This window comes from Notothenia coriiceps, unplaced genomic scaffold, assembly GCF_000735185.1.
Source record: "Notothenia coriiceps isolate Sejong01 unplaced genomic scaffold, NC01 NC01_scaffold00015620, whole genome shotgun sequence".
Taxonomy (NCBI): Eukaryota; Metazoa; Chordata; class Actinopteri; order Perciformes; family Nototheniidae; genus Notothenia; species Notothenia coriiceps.
The window spans coordinates 109,897-128,144 of NW_011348321.1; the positions used below are offsets into that span (position 1 = coordinate 109,897).

Below are 18,248 nucleotides of genomic sequence, written 5' to 3' on the forward strand. Positions count from 1 at the left end.
TGTGTGTGTGTGTGTGTGTGTGTGTGTGTGTGTGTGTTTGCGTGCGTGCGTGTGTGTGCGTGTGAAGGAAATAGTGCAAGGAAATATACAGAGAGGGAACGGGTGTGAGCTGCTCCCAGGCTGCTAGAGGAGTGTCCTTGGACTGCCCTCCTCTCTGACGCACACACCCACCCACCCTTTCACACACACACACACACCCTTTCACACACACACACACACACACACACACACACACACACACACACACACACACACACACACACACACACACACACACACACGCACACACAAATTGGTAAGCTCTTGGATTGAGCTCAGACATCTCATCAGGGATGCAGCAGAGCCCCTGTCTGCAGAGAGAGAGAGACAGAGACAGAGAGAGAGAAAGAGAGAGAGAGAGAGAGAGAGAGAGAAAGAGAGACACACAGAGAGATCTCATCTGATATGAAGTAGAACAAGGGTGGAGGGGTGCTAGTTGATTTGCATGGGTGAGGTTTGTGTGTGTAGCAACCAATGGTAAGTTCACATCCAACACAGCATGGCAACCAAAAAAACAAAATAAAAGTCCACACACGGAGGTTAGTATGCCAATGAGCTCATCTTTTTATTGCACAACAATGTATCGTCTTTTTACGAACGCTTAAACAACATTGCCACTGACTGACAGACCAGCTTATTGAGAGAGACCAGGGTGTGGCTCTGTGTTCTAGGCCAGCAGAGGTGGTGGACAAGACAGCCTTTTGGACGCAGGCCCAAATCAGCCCCCCCGTTCCCATCACCACCAGCTGTGCCAGTCTGAAAGGACTGGACGGCGACAAATATCGGCAGCATCACAAGTATCCCCCTGATCCTTTGAGATCGATTTGGAAGTGCTGCCGCCCGGGCTGGGGGCTGATTTGTCCCTGGACTGTAGACATCAACTTAGACAGAGCTTGAGTTCTGAAATACTTAAAACTTTTTGTTAAGAGCAGAAGCAGAGCACAGCCTGAGACTGTTGCAGATTGGCCTCCAGAGAGAAAGAGAGACATGCGCTTTGTCAGATATCTGTGCTGTTGTCTACATGGTGCTGGTAAAGTGTGTATGGATGCCCACACTGAGCTGCTCGGGCAGGCTGTGGAATGCTACTAAGTCTAGGGATGTGCTGGAGTCTTTTCTAGGAGCATTACAGTGTTTTTTTTTAGTGTGTCGTTACCATGTAACACTTTCCAGCTTGTGCTGGCGTCTCTCTCAGCTTCACATGGGTTTTAAACCCCTAAATGGCATCATATTCTCAAGTGGGACCAACATTATAGAAGGAAAGGCACAGGAACACACACACACACACACAAACTCAAGCACACAATACACAGAGTCCTGAAGCAGAGAGAAGGCTTAGGTAAGCATAGGCTACAGTAGCTACGACACAAAGGTTTAACTGTTAGACTAAATAAAATCATTGTAAAGTAGTTGGTTCACAACAATGTCTAGGTAGAAGGTCCCACTAAGAATCGTACACAGAACTCTGCGTAGATAATACAAATACAAGCATGCACTCAGCTGTTATCTGACAAGGTAACTCAACCCTGGCGTCGAGCTTGTGACTGCTGTGGCTCGTGAGCCAAATTCAGCCTTAGAGAGATCTTTTATTTTTTTAATGGCAAACCAGATCCATGTTCAACTAGCATATAGTTCAACAACCTGTGCAACACTATGGTTTGGGAAAGATGTTCCAGCATGTGCACAGTCTAGTTTTATTCCTGTATTTATATTGTGCAGTCGTCTCCACAGTTTAATTTGTTCTTTTCTTTGCACTACGAAGGTCGTCTAAGCTAACGTCCAGACTGCCGATATCCACCAGAAGCCTGTCAGAGCTCACCCTCTCACTGTAGAAAATGTTTCTTATACAGCAGGTTGCGGTAAACACGACAATGTGCCCCACATCTGTGTGTATACCATATGTACAGAACATGAATGTACAGAGTACAGCGCGCATGGTGTTGGAAGGCTCAAACCAACAAAAATGTGCAATTTTGTGTTTCCCAAATCAGGGAAAATTATATATACTGACATTGTCATTTAAATTCAGGAATACTAGTCTGCATCTAATGTTGTTTTTTTTGTTTTTTTTTACATATATTGCAAGTTGAAAATAAAAACAGATATTTGCATTTTTACAGGCAAATACATACCACAAAAATAGACTATGTGGAAACTAGATATACTAGGCACAAGGTATTTCAAAAACAACAATAAAACCAAATTTACCGATAAATCAAATACAGTACAACAAAAAGAATACCCTGATTTGCTAACATATCAACACCAAGGCATTCAGTACCCTTAATATCTGGTACAGCAAGAATGAGAGGTTTGAAACTTAGATACTCTCAATAATTGTCAGTCAGTGTCAAACATGTATGAGGGATTTCAATCCCACTTCACAGCAAGGTCCAGTAGAAGAGCCATTAAAACAATCGCACTTTGAACCCCCCCCCCGTCATCAGGCAGATACAGCGCTATATCACACACACACATTGACGGTGGCTGGAAGCAGACTGACTGAACACGCTTGTGACACAGACACAAAACAGATAACTGACAGAAGTATGTGCTTGGCCCGGGCTGTATCAGCCTCATGGCTGCGGGTTGAAACTGAGTGGTACTGATCAAAGTGAGTCTGGGATGCCGTCCTTTGAGTGGGAGTGAATTACACACTACAGTATCTTACTGGATGGACGCAATGAAACAGAGACGGTGCCTGATATTGCCTGAAACATTAGCTCTTTAACTCTCCTCCCATCTTGCTCTCACTGCCTGTGGACTCATTCACATCATATCAGCACAGTCCTGATAGCAGCTTAATAGGGCAAACTCTGGTATTAGCACAAAGGAACAGGGAAGAGGACCAATTGATTGCACTGGAACAGTATTGAAGCACACAACAGCTATTGACTCAAATGGACGTGATTCATTCACAATCTTATTGGCATTTTGGCATGAACCTTTCCCATAGGAAAAAATAAATACATAGTTCCCGCTTTGCTGATGGGTCGGGCTTCAGCACTGTGACCCAAGAATGGCAATGAACCAGGTTTAGTGCATGTTACTGATCAAATGGAAAGTGGAAATGTAGATGCTCCATAATGACAATGATCCAGGGTTTACAAGCAATCTTATAAAGCCCTTGGATAAAAACAATCACTTATACCTTGTCTAAAGATTTAAATAGCTCTCAAGGGATCAAACTAGACGGCAGCGAGTTTTGTTAATAACTATCTGTCTCCATTCAATAGACCTATGTGTTTCTCCGCCAATCAAAATTCAAGGGGAATCTTTCGGCACGGTTAAATCAACAAGTTGATTATGGGAGGATGGATAAGTCTACATAAATCAATAGAGAGCCATGCTGCGGCGATCAATACATCCCTCTGGAAAGGTAGCCAACCTGAGTGAAATGTCCATTGCATTGATTTCACAGTTTGGCTAGGGCTCGATGCTCGGAGCTGAAAAAGTTGAACACAATGTTTGTTTAGCACATTGATACAGCTGCCTGTTTTCTTTCCCAATTAGATTCACTTTTCGTCCTTTACAGTTTAACCAGATAATGGGTCCTGGGGAAGTACTGCACCCGTTTAAAAAGAATAGAGCAATCGATTTTCATTTTGATTACAAGGTTGAAGTGCAACATCAGGTGCTTAACTGCATGTCCTCAGTGCTCGTTCTGGACCGAGGAGTTCAAAGTGGTTACAACTCGCTCTCGTTCACGTCCACCTCAATAAATGAAAAACAATTGATATTCTTATGGTAGATGTGGGGATTTGATTGGGTGTGTGAGGGGGGGTAACATACAGGTTAAATACAACAACTTTCTACCCATAGAAGCATCATCAAACCCAAAAAAGATTGCCAAGACACTCAGCAGCACATACAGCAATGCCCACAACCCCTTGGCATCATAAAAGCCTCTTTAGATGTATTTCCCTTTATTTACATGGCAGTTTATATCTGATTAGCTGTCTTCCTTCTCTTATGGCATACATTCAGCGAGAGGAGGCTTTTAGGTTCAACAGGATCAGAATATTTTGAACAAATCAAACCAAGCCTCAACGCAATCCTGTAATTTGAGCAATAGGTTTGTTTAAGATCGAATTGTTGTGACATTCGTGGGAGTTTGCCCACCCCCAGTCATCTTACAATTTAATATCTTCAAATGAGATTAAAGTGACATTTTTGAGGATTCCTCCTGTGACTCTAAACCAGTTTTGGGCAGTTTGCCCAGTCTATACAAAAATGAAACTGCACGTCCTCTCATTCCCTTCAAACATTTTTGGTTAAGGTAACAACATGGTCACTGGATTACAATACTTCAAGTGAAGCCACAATAACTGCTGGATTCTTTAAGAGTTCACATTAAAAAGAAAACAAAGGAAATTGTTCCTGTACAGCATATGTATTGATATTTATATTCATATATATTTATATATAGGCGGGGTAGAGTATTGCAGAATTATATTGCATGTGTTAATCAATAAACCTAGACAAAAACAAGCAAGTATACAGTATGGGTTGTTCACAAATGTTACCTTCGATAAAGCTCAGATTATTTAACCACCTTTGCATTCAGGGTTACAATCAGTGCGCTGACCAAACGGCTGACCGCCTCCCAGATGTTTCATGGAAATAGGTCAGTGCCACCGTCAGCATGTCAAAACAATTGCGCTTGACAAAGTGTAGTGTGTGAGTCCATTCTCTGAAAATAGAACCAAAACGTACCAACAAACTCACGCGCACAAACTTACACCAACATATATACATACACACAAACCAAATATATGGCTTCTAACGTTGAATCAAGGCAGTTAAATAAATGGCATTTCTTCTATGTTCCTTTTTTAGTTGATACAGACACAACCAGACTTTGTGTTCAAGCTCAACTTTGGTTTGGGTAGATACAATTAATATAATATCCCTCCTTACTTTTTTCAACAACTATTTACACATCGATGTAAGATCGACCAGCGGTCTAAAACACTATTTTCACTACAATTTTAAACAATATGAAGAGCAATGTGTTCTTTTGCTACGACAGCTTATACAGAAAAATTACACTCAAAACACTTTTGAACGCTTAAAATGTCATTGTCATTTGACTTCAAGTCCCTGATTTTCATTTTTAAGTCCAGCTCCTGCTAGATTGCATTGCATGGATTCTACACAGTATGCAATAGTTACATGAATCATACTTTTCTTCATATCTTTACAGTAAAGACAGCGATATACAGTAGGTGTTTGGAAGCAGTGTAAGGGATGATACTAAGACTAAAGGTGCTGGCACAGTAATCTAGACCAGTTCCACCTTAAGTTATACTAGTTTAATTGTATAGACTCCTCCTAGCCAAAGTGTCTCAAGGCTTTGAGTTGCTCTTTTCCTTCTGCTGACGCCAGCACACAGTGCATCCTGGTCGAATGACGGCTGGCGCTGGCGCTAGCTGAGTGGTCATTCAGCAGGCTGACAGATCAGCTGGACTGACCTAAAACAAACAGATTCTCCTACAAAAAAGGCCTCTTTCCTGAACCCTACCAGGGTCACAAGTTGGAAGACAGCCGGGATCTGGCAGGGTCTAGCTCTGGAAGGCTGACAATTGAATCTTTCTTAGGAACTCCAGAGTCTGGAGGTCCTGATCCAGCAGCTGCTGCTACTGCCCCCATTCCAGCAGGTCCACCAGGAGGGGCTGTGGAGGCAAACGCCACCCTCGGTTGAGCTGCTGCCGACCTTCCTACCCCTGAGGGCCCTGGCAGGTTGGGGTTAGGGGCCTGAGGGGGACCAATGGAGTTGTTAGAGGTGCGGGTGGACTGTGGAGGGCTGGGGACTGCAGAGGCAGCTGGTGATGTCTTCTCTTGGGGGAGGGAGAGCTGGGAGGCAGACCTGGCCCGGGTATCCTGGCTCAAGCTACTTGCATGAAGGGAGTAGGTGCTCTTGTGTGAGGCAGGCCTCTGCTGGATATGAGTGGGGCTGGGTGCATGGTGCTGTACCAGGGACAACTGGGAGCCAGAGGGTCCCGCACTCGCCATGTACTGGAAAGTCCGTCCTGAAGCCGCGAGCGGGCTTTGGACAGGCGGGCTGGAGATGGCAGATCCAAACGCCCCTCCGAGCGTCTGAGGGGGTTGAGATTGAAGAGGGGACATGGCGACTGGGCTGGCCAGGCTCTGCATCACATGAAACCTCCGCACCATGCGAGGAGACTGCAGAGTTGATGGACCCACCAGGGGACTCGCCATCTGAGGACAAAAGCTCATGGCCACAGCCTGCTGGAGAGTGGCGATGGCAGAGCCTGACTGAGGCTGGCCGGGGGGGGCAAAGATACCGCCGATGGAGGGAGTCATGGACATGGCCCGCGGCCGCTGCAGGTCCACGCGCTTCACCATCTCACGGTCATACTTGATGATCTCCTGGATCATCTCGTTCTCCTGGTTGTTCAAGGCACCAGTGTTGAGATCATGCTGAACCTTGTGCAGCAGGGTGGAGTTATTCTTACCTTCAGACAAAAATAAATGGATAGGTTTATTACAGAGCTGCATACAGACAGGCCAGAGAGGACAAAAAGCAGAACACATAATAAATATATATGGAAAGAAAGAATTTGGAAAGGGAAACAGAATGAGTTAGATTTAGCGTGTGATGTCCTTCACACCAGGTACATCCTGCAGAACAGCCCCGAGGATGATGGATGTGTCATCCCACACCCAATCTAATGTTACAGTGTCCCATGTCGTTCTGAAGGAACAGCACGACTCGTTTTACTTCCTATTTTAACATTAATTTTCTAAAAAACACATCTTTAGAACAATATTATTCTGTTCTCTGTACACAAGGTTCATTTTAGCATTTGTATTTGATCAAATAGAGCCATGTGCAGAGATTCAAAATAATACAATACAGATGTTACATGATTTCATTCTAGTGATATGGTTGACTGCATCGATGTGCCCATATGTCGGCCTCTAATATCACGTATGCATGCCCTAGAAGCATGCCCTTTTTACCTATTCGGTCTAGACGGTCAATGGCAACAGTCTCAAAGGCGCGTCTCATCATGGGATATTCTTCCAGCACCTCATTGAAGTGGTCCACAGACAGAGAGTAGAGTCGACAGTAAGTCTCTGCTCGCACACTGGCCGTTCGCCGACCTCTCGTCAATAAACAGATCTCTGAAAGCAGGAAGGAGAAAATGCATCAGTTTTAAAAAAAGAAGCTCAAAATGGCACATCTAGAAAAAGACGATGCCACAAACTGTGTCCTACCTCCAAAGTAAGAGCCATCAGAGAGTTTCATTGCCAGGGTGCCCTTGGTGATGACGCTGCAGACTCCGTGCTGAATGAAGTACATCTTTTTCCCAATGGTGCCTTCCCTTATTATGTAATCATGCGGCTGGAATACCTCAAAACGCAGCTTGGTCAACATGGCCGTCACAAAGTAGGGCTCTGCGTTGGCAAATAGCGGCATTGTCGCCACCAGCTTGCGACAGTTGAAGTTAACAATTTCCTAAGAAAAGACAATATTTTGTTGAGTAACGTCTGTCAAATGTTTGACTGATGCGCCACACAGCTTCCCTCTGCATGCAGGAATTCAGGGAAGTCAGGGATTTGAGTTGAAATACGGTAACAAATACTAAAGTCTAGCAACCAGTACTATTTTCAAAATCAAACATGACGAGATCATAGAGCAAACTATGACTAATCTTAGGTTTCTCAAATAATCTTATAGTACAACATATCATGTGTAACATTTGCATTTTTTTCTGTTTTGTCTTACCTCTCTGAGGGGCTCACTGAGTTCTCCCAAAATGCTCTCCTCATCAAACATCTTGCCCTGGTATCTGTGCTCGTAGTAGTCATGGATTTTCTGTCGGAAGTCGGACGGCAGCTTATGGAAGGACATGTACTGCTCCACTTGTTTGTACTGAGGCAGACAGAGAAAATATGATGTTAATGCAGTACACATAATAACTCTTTCTTACACTGTAACAATGTTTGAATGTATTGTCCCTTTTGAAGAGTACATCTGGAGATATTCTGTGTTTTTCTTAATTTGGTAAAAACTCTATAAAGAGGATCTAAAAACCAAAATGCATTGATCCCTGTCTGTGTGGTCAAAGCCTGATATATTCGTCTGTGCCAAAAGGCTCCATTGTTGTCCCAAAAAATATTAAAAACAGATCAATGAGCCACACTGTTGCTTTGGGTGACATGTTCTTTTATTATGATGAAAATGGGCACTGGAGTGCTTTTCTAGTTAATCCCACAGCTAGCATCCTGCTGCTGCTAGATACTCACTGCAAACAAATGAGTATATCTTTATAGCTGAAATATAGCACTATCTAAAGCATTAGTTCAGTATGTTTGGCTAAAAACCACAGTGCCAAGCTTCATTGATAACTATTCAGCATTTTATCGAAAAAGGAAATTACATATTTGCTAAAATGATAGACATTGTAAGGATAAATGGATCAGATATTGTGCACAGCATATTTACACACTTCTGTATGCCGAAAAGCAAATATGCAGAGATCTTTCAAATATGTTTGTAAGCATCCAGCAACATATATTTTGTGCCATATGACATTTAGGAAGCTGTTACACATTTGTTTTGTGGGGTTCACTGATTTCTACACTTGGAGTTGGCACTCCAATGCAACAGCCTGGCGGTAAATCTCACACTCATGACGGTCATAATGTTCATTTTATATTGCAAATGTATAATCGAAGTCCCAGATTCAGATATATGGACGGTTTGGAGGCTGTAGCTCTTAGTGCTGTTGGAATGTATAGCATTATCCTCAGAGATTGTCTCGTATTTTATTTGTGGGTAAACAAAATATTACAGTATAAACACCTCTCAGTATAACGCAATAAAATCCAACAGCACCACGAACTACAGCTTCCAAAAAGGATTGCAGCTTACCAAGGGAAATCAACAAGGGATCTCTCCGGGGATAATGCAACAGCAGTTTACCCATATGTCTTCCGGTGGGTCAACAAACACAAAACAAACAACAGAAAACAAAACAAGCACTTGCCCTTCAGCTGTCAACTGAAATGAACACACTTGCCCTTTAATCAATGCCACCTAGAAGCTGATCAATGTCAGATCAATCGAAATTGAAGGGGTCCAACAAGGCAACACAAACAATCAGATGCTATTGTTGAGATATGCTAATCATCACAATCCATCCAGAGAGACTAAGAAACCAAAAACTGTACAGCTTTTCCTGTGGAGTGATGGATGCAGCGATGAACAGAACAGACAGTTAACTTTGAACAGAAAAAAATATTTATCCTTGTAATCAGACTGTGCGCATTTCAACCAAGCTCAAGTGGAATGGTGCATAAGAGACACCGCTTCACCCTGCACCTATAATGTAAAAAAACATTGACACCGTTTTGAGAGATGCAGTGAATGCACCGCAGGCAGGCACGTGCTGTGAGACAGCTGGCATCTCCTGACAATGTGTTCAACAGGTTTGTTTTAGAGTAGTGAGACCGCCCCACAACTGGAGGGTCCCAGGTTCATTTCGGGTGATGCTGCATCAGCTGTCCCGTCCGATCCCCCAAGGAAAACTGTGAGGTCCACCTGATCACCCACCGAGAGCTCTGAATCCTCTACAGACTCAGATACATGCCTTGCTTGCACAGACTGGCTCTCTGTTTCCAAAAGAGAGAAATATTTGGATAACAAAGATTTTGAGTGGTTCATAACTGATTACTCGTGTACACAGAAGAATCCTGTAGCACAAGGCACTTCAATTCCATCTTTCATGACAGCAGTACACTACACTGCTCCACTACACGGCTAAAAAGCACCTAACTATACTTAATAAAAGCTGATATTGTCTTTACATAAATAAATAAAAACTAAACAGACCTGTCCTTGTCTTTATCATTTCATATAATTAGGGTCCCATTAGCAACAGCAACTAAATGATCACAACTGCAGAATTTTGAATTGATACTACTTCAGTATTTCGCAAAATATACTTATATTCCACAACTGAGCATTTATTTACAGTTTTTATAGTGCAGTCAGGAAAGTATTACATTTTGTATCACTGTTTTATGTAATATGAAACACATCTGGGTTAAAAGTGCTAACGTTTTATTTATGTACAGCCATTCCATTTAGAGGGACTGGAAGTAACAAGTTAACATAGACGTGAATTAGGAATTCATATTTGGCTGAAAATCCTTTACTGTCAATGGCTGGCTGAACTTTATGACCTGAAGACTTGGGGGCAGTAGCAGCAGCTGCTGGATCAGGACCTCCAGACTCTGGAGTTCCTGAAAAAGATTCAATCGGCAGACACACTTGGCATCATCCGCTGCCAAGTGTGTACTCCTCAGTTCTTGCTCATTTCAGGAGCTTTTAAAACTCAGTGTGGTTTTCAGTACAGAAACACATACTGTACCTGTCTGGAGTGAAGTTTGTTCAGTCATAGTATCCTGTCATTTTGGGGGAATATAAAAGGATGCAAGTCCAACATTGCACACTGTCTATGGATGTTAACAGTGAACACAAACTGTTAACCCCATCAACACCAAGGTCTTTAAACATTTACAGTTCAGGATGATTCTCATATCTGTGATAACTTTGGAGATCTCCTGACTTTTTATATTGTCCAATACTTGTTGTATGACCAAGTTCCAATTAGTTTAAGATGAGTTTTATCCAAGTTACAATTATTACTGTAAAAGCTCTAACGCTGTCTTCTCCAATATTTAGCAGTAGGTGGTAAATGCATAAAGACTGGGTGTCTATATTCTATTTCAAATCCAATGTGCTAGATTACAGAACAAATACTTTCTGAACTGTATAGGTTTGAAGCTACCACATGCTGTTCCTGCAGAGGGGGGGTCGGTATGCAGTGACCCCATAATGCGAGGAAACAAAAGTATTGTCAGTCTGCCCGGAAGAAGCTAAGCGTGTTTCTCCCACGCTGCTTCCTTCTGCCATAGAACATAAACATAAATAAAACGAACATTTGAATTAATCAGCAATTAAGCTAAAGTCTCCCGGGCAGAGGCAGCTGCACAGCTCCATGATGGAGTTACACAACAGACGTCTCACCTGCATGAGTGACTCTGCTTCCTGACATCTGCAGATGGAGAGCGGCCTGAAGAAATGACCCAGTGTCACAACTCCTTACCCGATGTGCCAAAGCTAACACTGCAGCTGCTGAGGCTTTCATAAGGTGGAAATGCTGATTGTGAACAAAGTGTAGGTGTTGGGGCGGTCTGGCAGCAAGGGAAAACCTCACACTCCCCGCAGAGATGCAGCTGCTGAGCAGCTGTGGTTGGACTGTGACTCGGCCATGTCTGAATTAATGAGGCAGCAAAAGCCTATCTGGTTGATCTTGGATGGTGGCATTTAATGACTTGACTTTAAGAGCAATGACACAGTGCGGCGTATCGATCATCACCAAGCCAACCTGAAAACCCTCCAGTGTCACAGAGGAGAGAGGGCATCACAGCACCTGCAGGGAGCTGACGAGCACCCAAAGGAGAGAGGAAATGACATCTATTTTCTGTTTCACATTGATGACAATGTATGCAGCATAAACGCTCCACTGACATTTTATCATCTAAAATGCTGCTTATGGGAACCTTTGGGGAAATGTATAGAGACTTTGTCATTGACTGATTATATATTTCCACTTATAAGCCCATTAAGTACTTACCCATGAGCTTCCATCTTTTAATGATTTCCCACTCATCCTCCCTATTTCCTTTTGTTAAAGTTCCTTTCCTTTTGCCTTATTTCCTGTCCTTTCCCATCATCAATTTTATTTCATTTCATTTACCTTCCTTTCCTTTTTTAGTTTCCTTTCCTATCTTCTCCTTTTTGTTTCTTATCTTTCCTTATGTTTAGTTCTCTTTCCTATCCTTTCTCTTTTCTTCTTTTTCTTTCTTTTTTGTTTAGCTTCCTTACTCCCATCCTCCTATTTCCTTTCCTCTCCCCATTGGAAATTCTAATTCTAGGTTCATCCCAAACGGCCATGTGGATGTATAATTCATTCACTTAATTCCCTGCTAAATCGGCTCATTATATTATACAGCACATTCACCAAAGAGAAGAACATCGGATAGTGGTAAGTCAGAGCTTGCCTTGTTCTTCTTAAATTGGGAGATGTGTACACAGAGAGGAACAACACACTGTGGGGTCTCACATAGTACAAAGTCGTATTAAATGAAATAAGGCTTCTGAAGAAACTCTGATATTCCTATAATTCAGTTAAAGGCAGGGACAACTAAAGTAGACTGACTGATAAGGCTTTGTTCATCAGACACACTTTCTACTAGTGAATATCATGAGCCGGGAGTAGGGGGGGCTGTTTTTTGTTGTTGACGTTGGCGGAGGAATTTCTTTGGCCACAATCTCTGCAAAGTCAGGCTGGTTCTGGATAATTGAAGCGATCAGTGACATGCAATCTGGCTTAAAGAAGACATATCACTGTTGTTGATGGTGGCAGCGGCACGCAGAGGGAGCGGAGGAGGAGGGGGAGCAGGTAGAAAACAATCTTGTACACAGTATTGTGCCACATCATGGCAGAGAGCTCAGACTAATGTCTGCCCTCTGTCTTCCTTACCAAGATTAGTCTCTACGACTACAAGAGAGGAGCGCTGATTCAATGTGAAACCCCTGTGAAGCCACTAAGACATGATTATCGATGCACAAGGTGTATCTGTGCAGCATTATATAACTAGTCTACGGTCTGCTGCATATCTTAAGGCATACTGTTTGATGTAAAGGGAAGGAATGTATGCCAATAACACTTTTTAAAAGGGTATTTTTACACTTCCTTGATAACTGGAAGTGATGTCACAGCAACCACTGTGTGATTTCAGTTATATATAAATCCCAGAAATAAATAAACAGGGGGCAAAAATGGATCAAGTGACTGAGAAACTCCCTGCACAGTACACACCTACATCGGACTTACAACGTATTCTGGCTTATTAGACCAAACAGATATCAATGACAATTTAAGGGACATTCTCTCATTCTTACACCATAAGTACAAGTAACCGTGTTTAAAAAATCACTAACGTCAGCCTCCGAGTTGACATTGACAGTGACACTTGGGGAAAATAACTTAAGAGGTGTCAACATAACATACTGCTAACAAAATAGCCACCCGCCTGCAGAAACACTAACCTTGGGTGTTGCATCTCAAAAGAAAATCCAATATTAAAACCAATATAATGCAATTAGCTTAACTAGTGGTTTTTTATCTTGTGAAAAGGCTAATGGCTAATGAAGTGAAAACACCTGTGTGTGTGTGTGTGTGTGTGTGTGTGTGTGTGTGTGTGTGTGTGTGTGTGTGTGTGTGTGTGTTCGTGCGTGCGTGCTCGTGCATGCGTGCGTGCATGTGTGCGTACACCATGAAGTGTGAAGGGCTTGTAATGCTGCATTATCTAGTGACATCACACCATGTTACATAAAACCCGATAATGTCAGAATCACAAAGTCAAAATCACAAAATACATTGCACCAAAGTGTTGAAGTGTTTGCATTCTCTTAACAAGCAGCTGCGAGGGTCAGACGTAACATTAATTTTACAAGAACAGTGATGATTGGATACACAAGGCCAGATTTGTCGTTGCATTGTTTCCAAAGGTGCTATAAAGGTGGCACAAGTGAGGCAGCTTCTTCTATTGCCTATGTTCCCTTTTGCTGTGTCAGTGTTCACTGTTACATGTATAAATAACAAAAAGGTCTCTGAACCAAAGCCACCAAGCCAAATTCTGCCTAAATATAACCAGCATGCATTGTGAGTCTGACATTACTGCCGAGCTGAAATGGAAAACTCCACACAAAGCTAGCCCGATCCTCACTGGGGCTCTAACAGACTGCCAGCAGACTTGTTTTGCTAACACTCTCCAAATGATAAAAATGTCACTCACAGTCCTATCCGGAGGCGTGGCAAATTCACCCGGCAGCATCGGCATCATCCTCCCCGGCATGGCTGGCACTTTGCAAGTTTCTTTATTTATTGAAATAAACACATCTTCTGCTGAAATGCTAATCCTCACAGAGCAGGAAGTGAAATAGAAAATCCGACAACTGGTCAGAAAGAAGGTTCTGGGGTAATGCACTTTCCTACCCTCAGCAGATCCAAACATATTTTCTTTGGGTTGAGGGTGCATTAGAAGTATAAATGAATCCGAACAGACCAGACAGCATTATAAACTAATGTCCTTACGTAAAAGCATTTATGTTTCTTACTTCTTAAATTATCCTCAAACTGAATACAATTACAGGACGTTTGAGGATTATACACACTTATACAACTCATCACAGCTCTCAGACATGAGACCTAGTGCTTGTAGTGCAAATGTAACTCTGTATTTAAAACCAGATTATTGGCTTTCTTGCACAGGATGCTCATTTACTGTCATTTACTGTGGGAGCAACCATTTCTCACAGACCACACGCTATGGATTTCTCTCAGGCCTTTTAACCCCCATCATCCAGGACACACAGGAAAGACAACAGCAACAGTAAGCTCTCAACTTGCTGATTTGTTGTTTTCTAAAGCAGTTATTGGAAATTATTTATGCCCAAGTGGCCAGCCGCATGCATTCAAAAACCCCATGGGAAGTTCCTTACAGCGCTAACCAGACGAAACGCAGACATAACACTAAACGAAGAGATGTCGACAGCGTTCAAATATCTCGCAGTGCACCAGGACTTGTGTCGACAACAAGGCCCTGCCATCTCCCACAGGTTTCCACTCCCCCCCTCCCTTTTCTCCCTGTAGCAGACAGTTAGCAGTAGCACTGCACCTCTCAAGGACACCACCACCAGAGAGGATAAAGGGAGGGGGGAGAGAGGATAAAGGGAGGGGGAGAGAGGATAAAGGGAGGGGGGAGAGAAAGAGAAAGCAGAGAGAGGAGGATAAGATAAGACGGAGAGCAGAAAGCAGGTGGAAATATTTAAAAAAGGTTGAGCGGAAGGAAAGAAGGGAGAGATAATGCAGAGAGGGATGGTCGAAGATGCATACCGGTTGATACAGAGTGCAGGTACCAGTGAGTGAGTGGTCAGGAAGAAGGAAGATGGAGAGACCGAAAGAGAGGCAGCCATGGTTGCTTACGTCACCTTCAGGATGACATTGGCAGGACACACAGGTCTGCTGCCTCATCAATTATACTGCTGTCCAAGGGGACATCATATCACACACACACTCTCTCCCTGTGTCTCGTTCTCTCTCACACATCAGACCCCCCCCTCCACACACAAACGCCCAGCCCCTGGCGACGTGGCTCTACCTGGCCGAACACACCCGCAGCCTCTGATTGGCTGCTGAAAGCCAGTAACACTCCCCCTGCTCCCCGGCCAGCGAGACTCTGCTTGGAAACAGGGAGGCTGTGCCGCTGCACCACAGGCCACTGCTGCAGCACTGCTCCAATCCCATCCTGGTTCAAAAGATGACCAATAGGCAAACACAAAGCCCAGCTAATTACAATACACATTAGTGGTTAAACAGTATCTGATAGAGGTCATAACCCAAAGGAAAGTCACCTGATGCTGCACTGTGCTGGCCCTCCACAATACATCTGCAAATTCCTTCCACTAATGTCCCTGCATTTTAAATAAATTAATAGATAAGGCTGCCATAGGATACATTTATTTTAACATGCGGCAAATGTTTAACAGAATTAAATCAGATAGACAAAAACACAGAAGGAGAAACGGACAAAAATAGAAGTACCTTGGTTTTGATCACCTGAGATTATTTTTTATCGACCACAGAGGAACTGACCAACCAGTCGGTCATCAGTACAAAACTCCTGCTGCGCAGTAACATGTGGTTGAAAGTGATTAAACTTTTCCACCCCGAGACAGATACCCAAACTTAACGTATCACCATCATTACTTACCCGTGATCTTCTATTCACAAATATACCTGTAAAATTACCTTTAAGGTAAGGTGAGTCTGCAACAACACATCAGTTCTTAACTATGTGAGATATTCACCTTCTAGGCTTGTGAAGGTCATCGTTAATAACCTCATTGTAGGAGCCATGAAACATGTTTAGTAATCCTTTATGTTTTAAGATATTTGTTTGATCACTATTGATTGGTTAGCTTGGGTCACATGGATATGGGCAGCACTCATTATAATCCTGTTCACCTGCGTGAGGTGTGTATGTGGAAGAGAGGGTGACACAGGGCCGTTGTACTTTTTTGTTGACCGCAAGTTGAAACGATTGCTTCGATTAATATAACAATGTACATGTCCAAGGAGAATAAGTTGATTATCTCCATTTTCATTAAACCACATTATTTTGCAACAGAGTTTTTGATCTCAGCAAGTACCTTTTTGTAGCGTGTCACACAATATCAAACAGGCCCGGCCTCAGACTCTCAGTGACTTTGTTTGTTTCCTGCTGTCGCTATACTCATATTCTAAACCTCTTGCATTTAACCAGGTATGTTGAAAATGTAATGATATTTTTTTCATTCTTGCAACTCTCAAAAGACCTACTTCATAACCTTAAATATCAGAGCACTCCATACCCTATCTCGCATTGTTAACCAAAAAAGAAAAAGGTGTCTGTCTTCCCCTTTGATTTGGACCCCTTTACAATTGAATGGGTTCTTCTATGGCGGATGCAAAACCCCCCAACTTAGTTTCAAGAAAATCAGATCGGTATTTTATTTCATTTTTGCTGCTGATAGACGAAAAATAAAAGAAGTGCTTCATAATCTGGCAGCGCTGGTGTTTTGGCTGCTGGATTTGGCCTCTCCTCTGTAACCTTTGCCAGGATGGTCATCACTCACCAACATCACACTGGTTTTAGTTATTCCCTCTAGTTCAATTGAAGAACCTTTAAAAGGTGCTGGGCCTTGTCTCCAGTCTTCATGCTAAGTTAGCCTTCTGGTGACGAAAGTTTCATTTTTTTATGAATGGAACCAATTCTCTTATCTAGGTCTCAGCTAGAAATCAAATAATTCTCAACATGTCAAACTTTTCCTTTGATAAGAAATAAAAGTGGAACACCGGAGGTTAAGCGGGTAATAGGAAACATGTGAGAACTTGGGACGAATTGAGGTGATTTAATGAAGCTGCTCACCTTTTCCTGGTACTGCCGCCTGGAGGAGTCCAGGGACTGGATAAGAGCTGTTGCATGGCCAATGAAAACTGCATAGCAAGTAGCTCCTACAATCATACTCAGCATGGTGAGCCAGATATCTGAGAGACTCTCCGGGGCCTGACGGCCATAACCGATGCACAGCATGTGGCTCATTGCCTTGAACACAGCGAAGGAATACAGCTCTGACCAGGTATCATTCTGTGGAGAGAGAGAAAAGGTTGTTTAGCAAACAATTAAAGACATCAATGTAACATAAAAAGGCATGTTTTGGGGGAGAGCGGTGGTAGAGTAGGCCACCAGAAAAAAGTTAGGGACAGCAGGGTCGTAGAATAGCTCTTATTTAAATGAAAACCCCAGGGACAGAGAAGCATTTGAAAGAAAGAGGGAGGAAGTAAAAATGACATCAGGGGAATCCTTCGAGGCCTAATCAGTAAAGTAGAGTCGGTTCGGAAATTATTTCCTCAGAGAGGAATGATAATGAGAGGTCATTAAGTATGCCCTTTCAGAGCTGTGAGAGTAGGAATCTACTCCAGGCAGCCGCCACCATGCAGCTTGTGGTGAGAATAATGAAGGGGAAATCCTCAGGTCGAGAGTTACAGAAACATCAGGGGCATAGGTCATGTTGTCCGAACACTCTGAAAACATCGAATCAACACTTTTTTGAATGTAAATAGTGTCTCTGTGTTTTTCCACTGTACAGATTTAGGCCAAACCTCCCTTCTTCACAAAGAAAGAGAGGGGGGAATGAGCTATCCGAACAAGCTCCATTGATCTGATACCTTTGTCCAGCAGCTTCCTTTGTCTCTCTTTTTTCTTTCATTAGCTCTCAGCGGTGACTTTGGTGACCTGAACAGACTGCTGATGCCAATTAATTCAAAGAAAAACCAAAAGCCGGGGTTGAAGCACAGTTGTTTTTTTTTGCCTTATATTCATTCTACCAGGGGAACAAGAATCTTTTATAATGAAACTGTAATATTAAAGCAGCTTAAAAAAGGAGGTTAAAAACAGCCTCCTTCAAAAACCACTCAGAGCCCAGCTTTAAGAGAAACAACATTTTCTATCCTTGCTCCTGACAGTCACACACACACACACACACACACACACACTCATCTAGC

General features: G+C 42.9%; 1 protein-coding gene across 1 annotated transcript in view; it reads right to left on the bottom strand.

The window, feature by feature from the left end:
* Positions 1-590: 590 nt before the first annotated feature.
* The window catches only part of LOC104948982 (potassium/sodium hyperpolarization-activated cyclic nucleotide-gated channel 2-like), a 30,376-nt gene continuing 12,718 nt past the window's right edge, over positions 591-18,248 (bottom strand). Inside the window, exons 4-8 of the mRNA XM_010775234.1 lie at positions 17,113-17,331; positions 7,793-7,939; positions 7,282-7,522; positions 7,024-7,188; positions 591-6,515 (exon numbers count right to left, since the gene is read on the bottom strand). Of these exons, the coding sequence (XP_010773536.1) occupies positions 5,566-6,515; positions 7,024-7,188; positions 7,282-7,522; positions 7,793-7,939; positions 17,113-17,331 (1,722 nt within the window). The 3' untranslated portion in view covers positions 591-5,565. The remainder of the gene's footprint in view (positions 6,516-7,023; positions 7,189-7,281; positions 7,523-7,792; positions 7,940-17,112; positions 17,332-18,248) is intronic.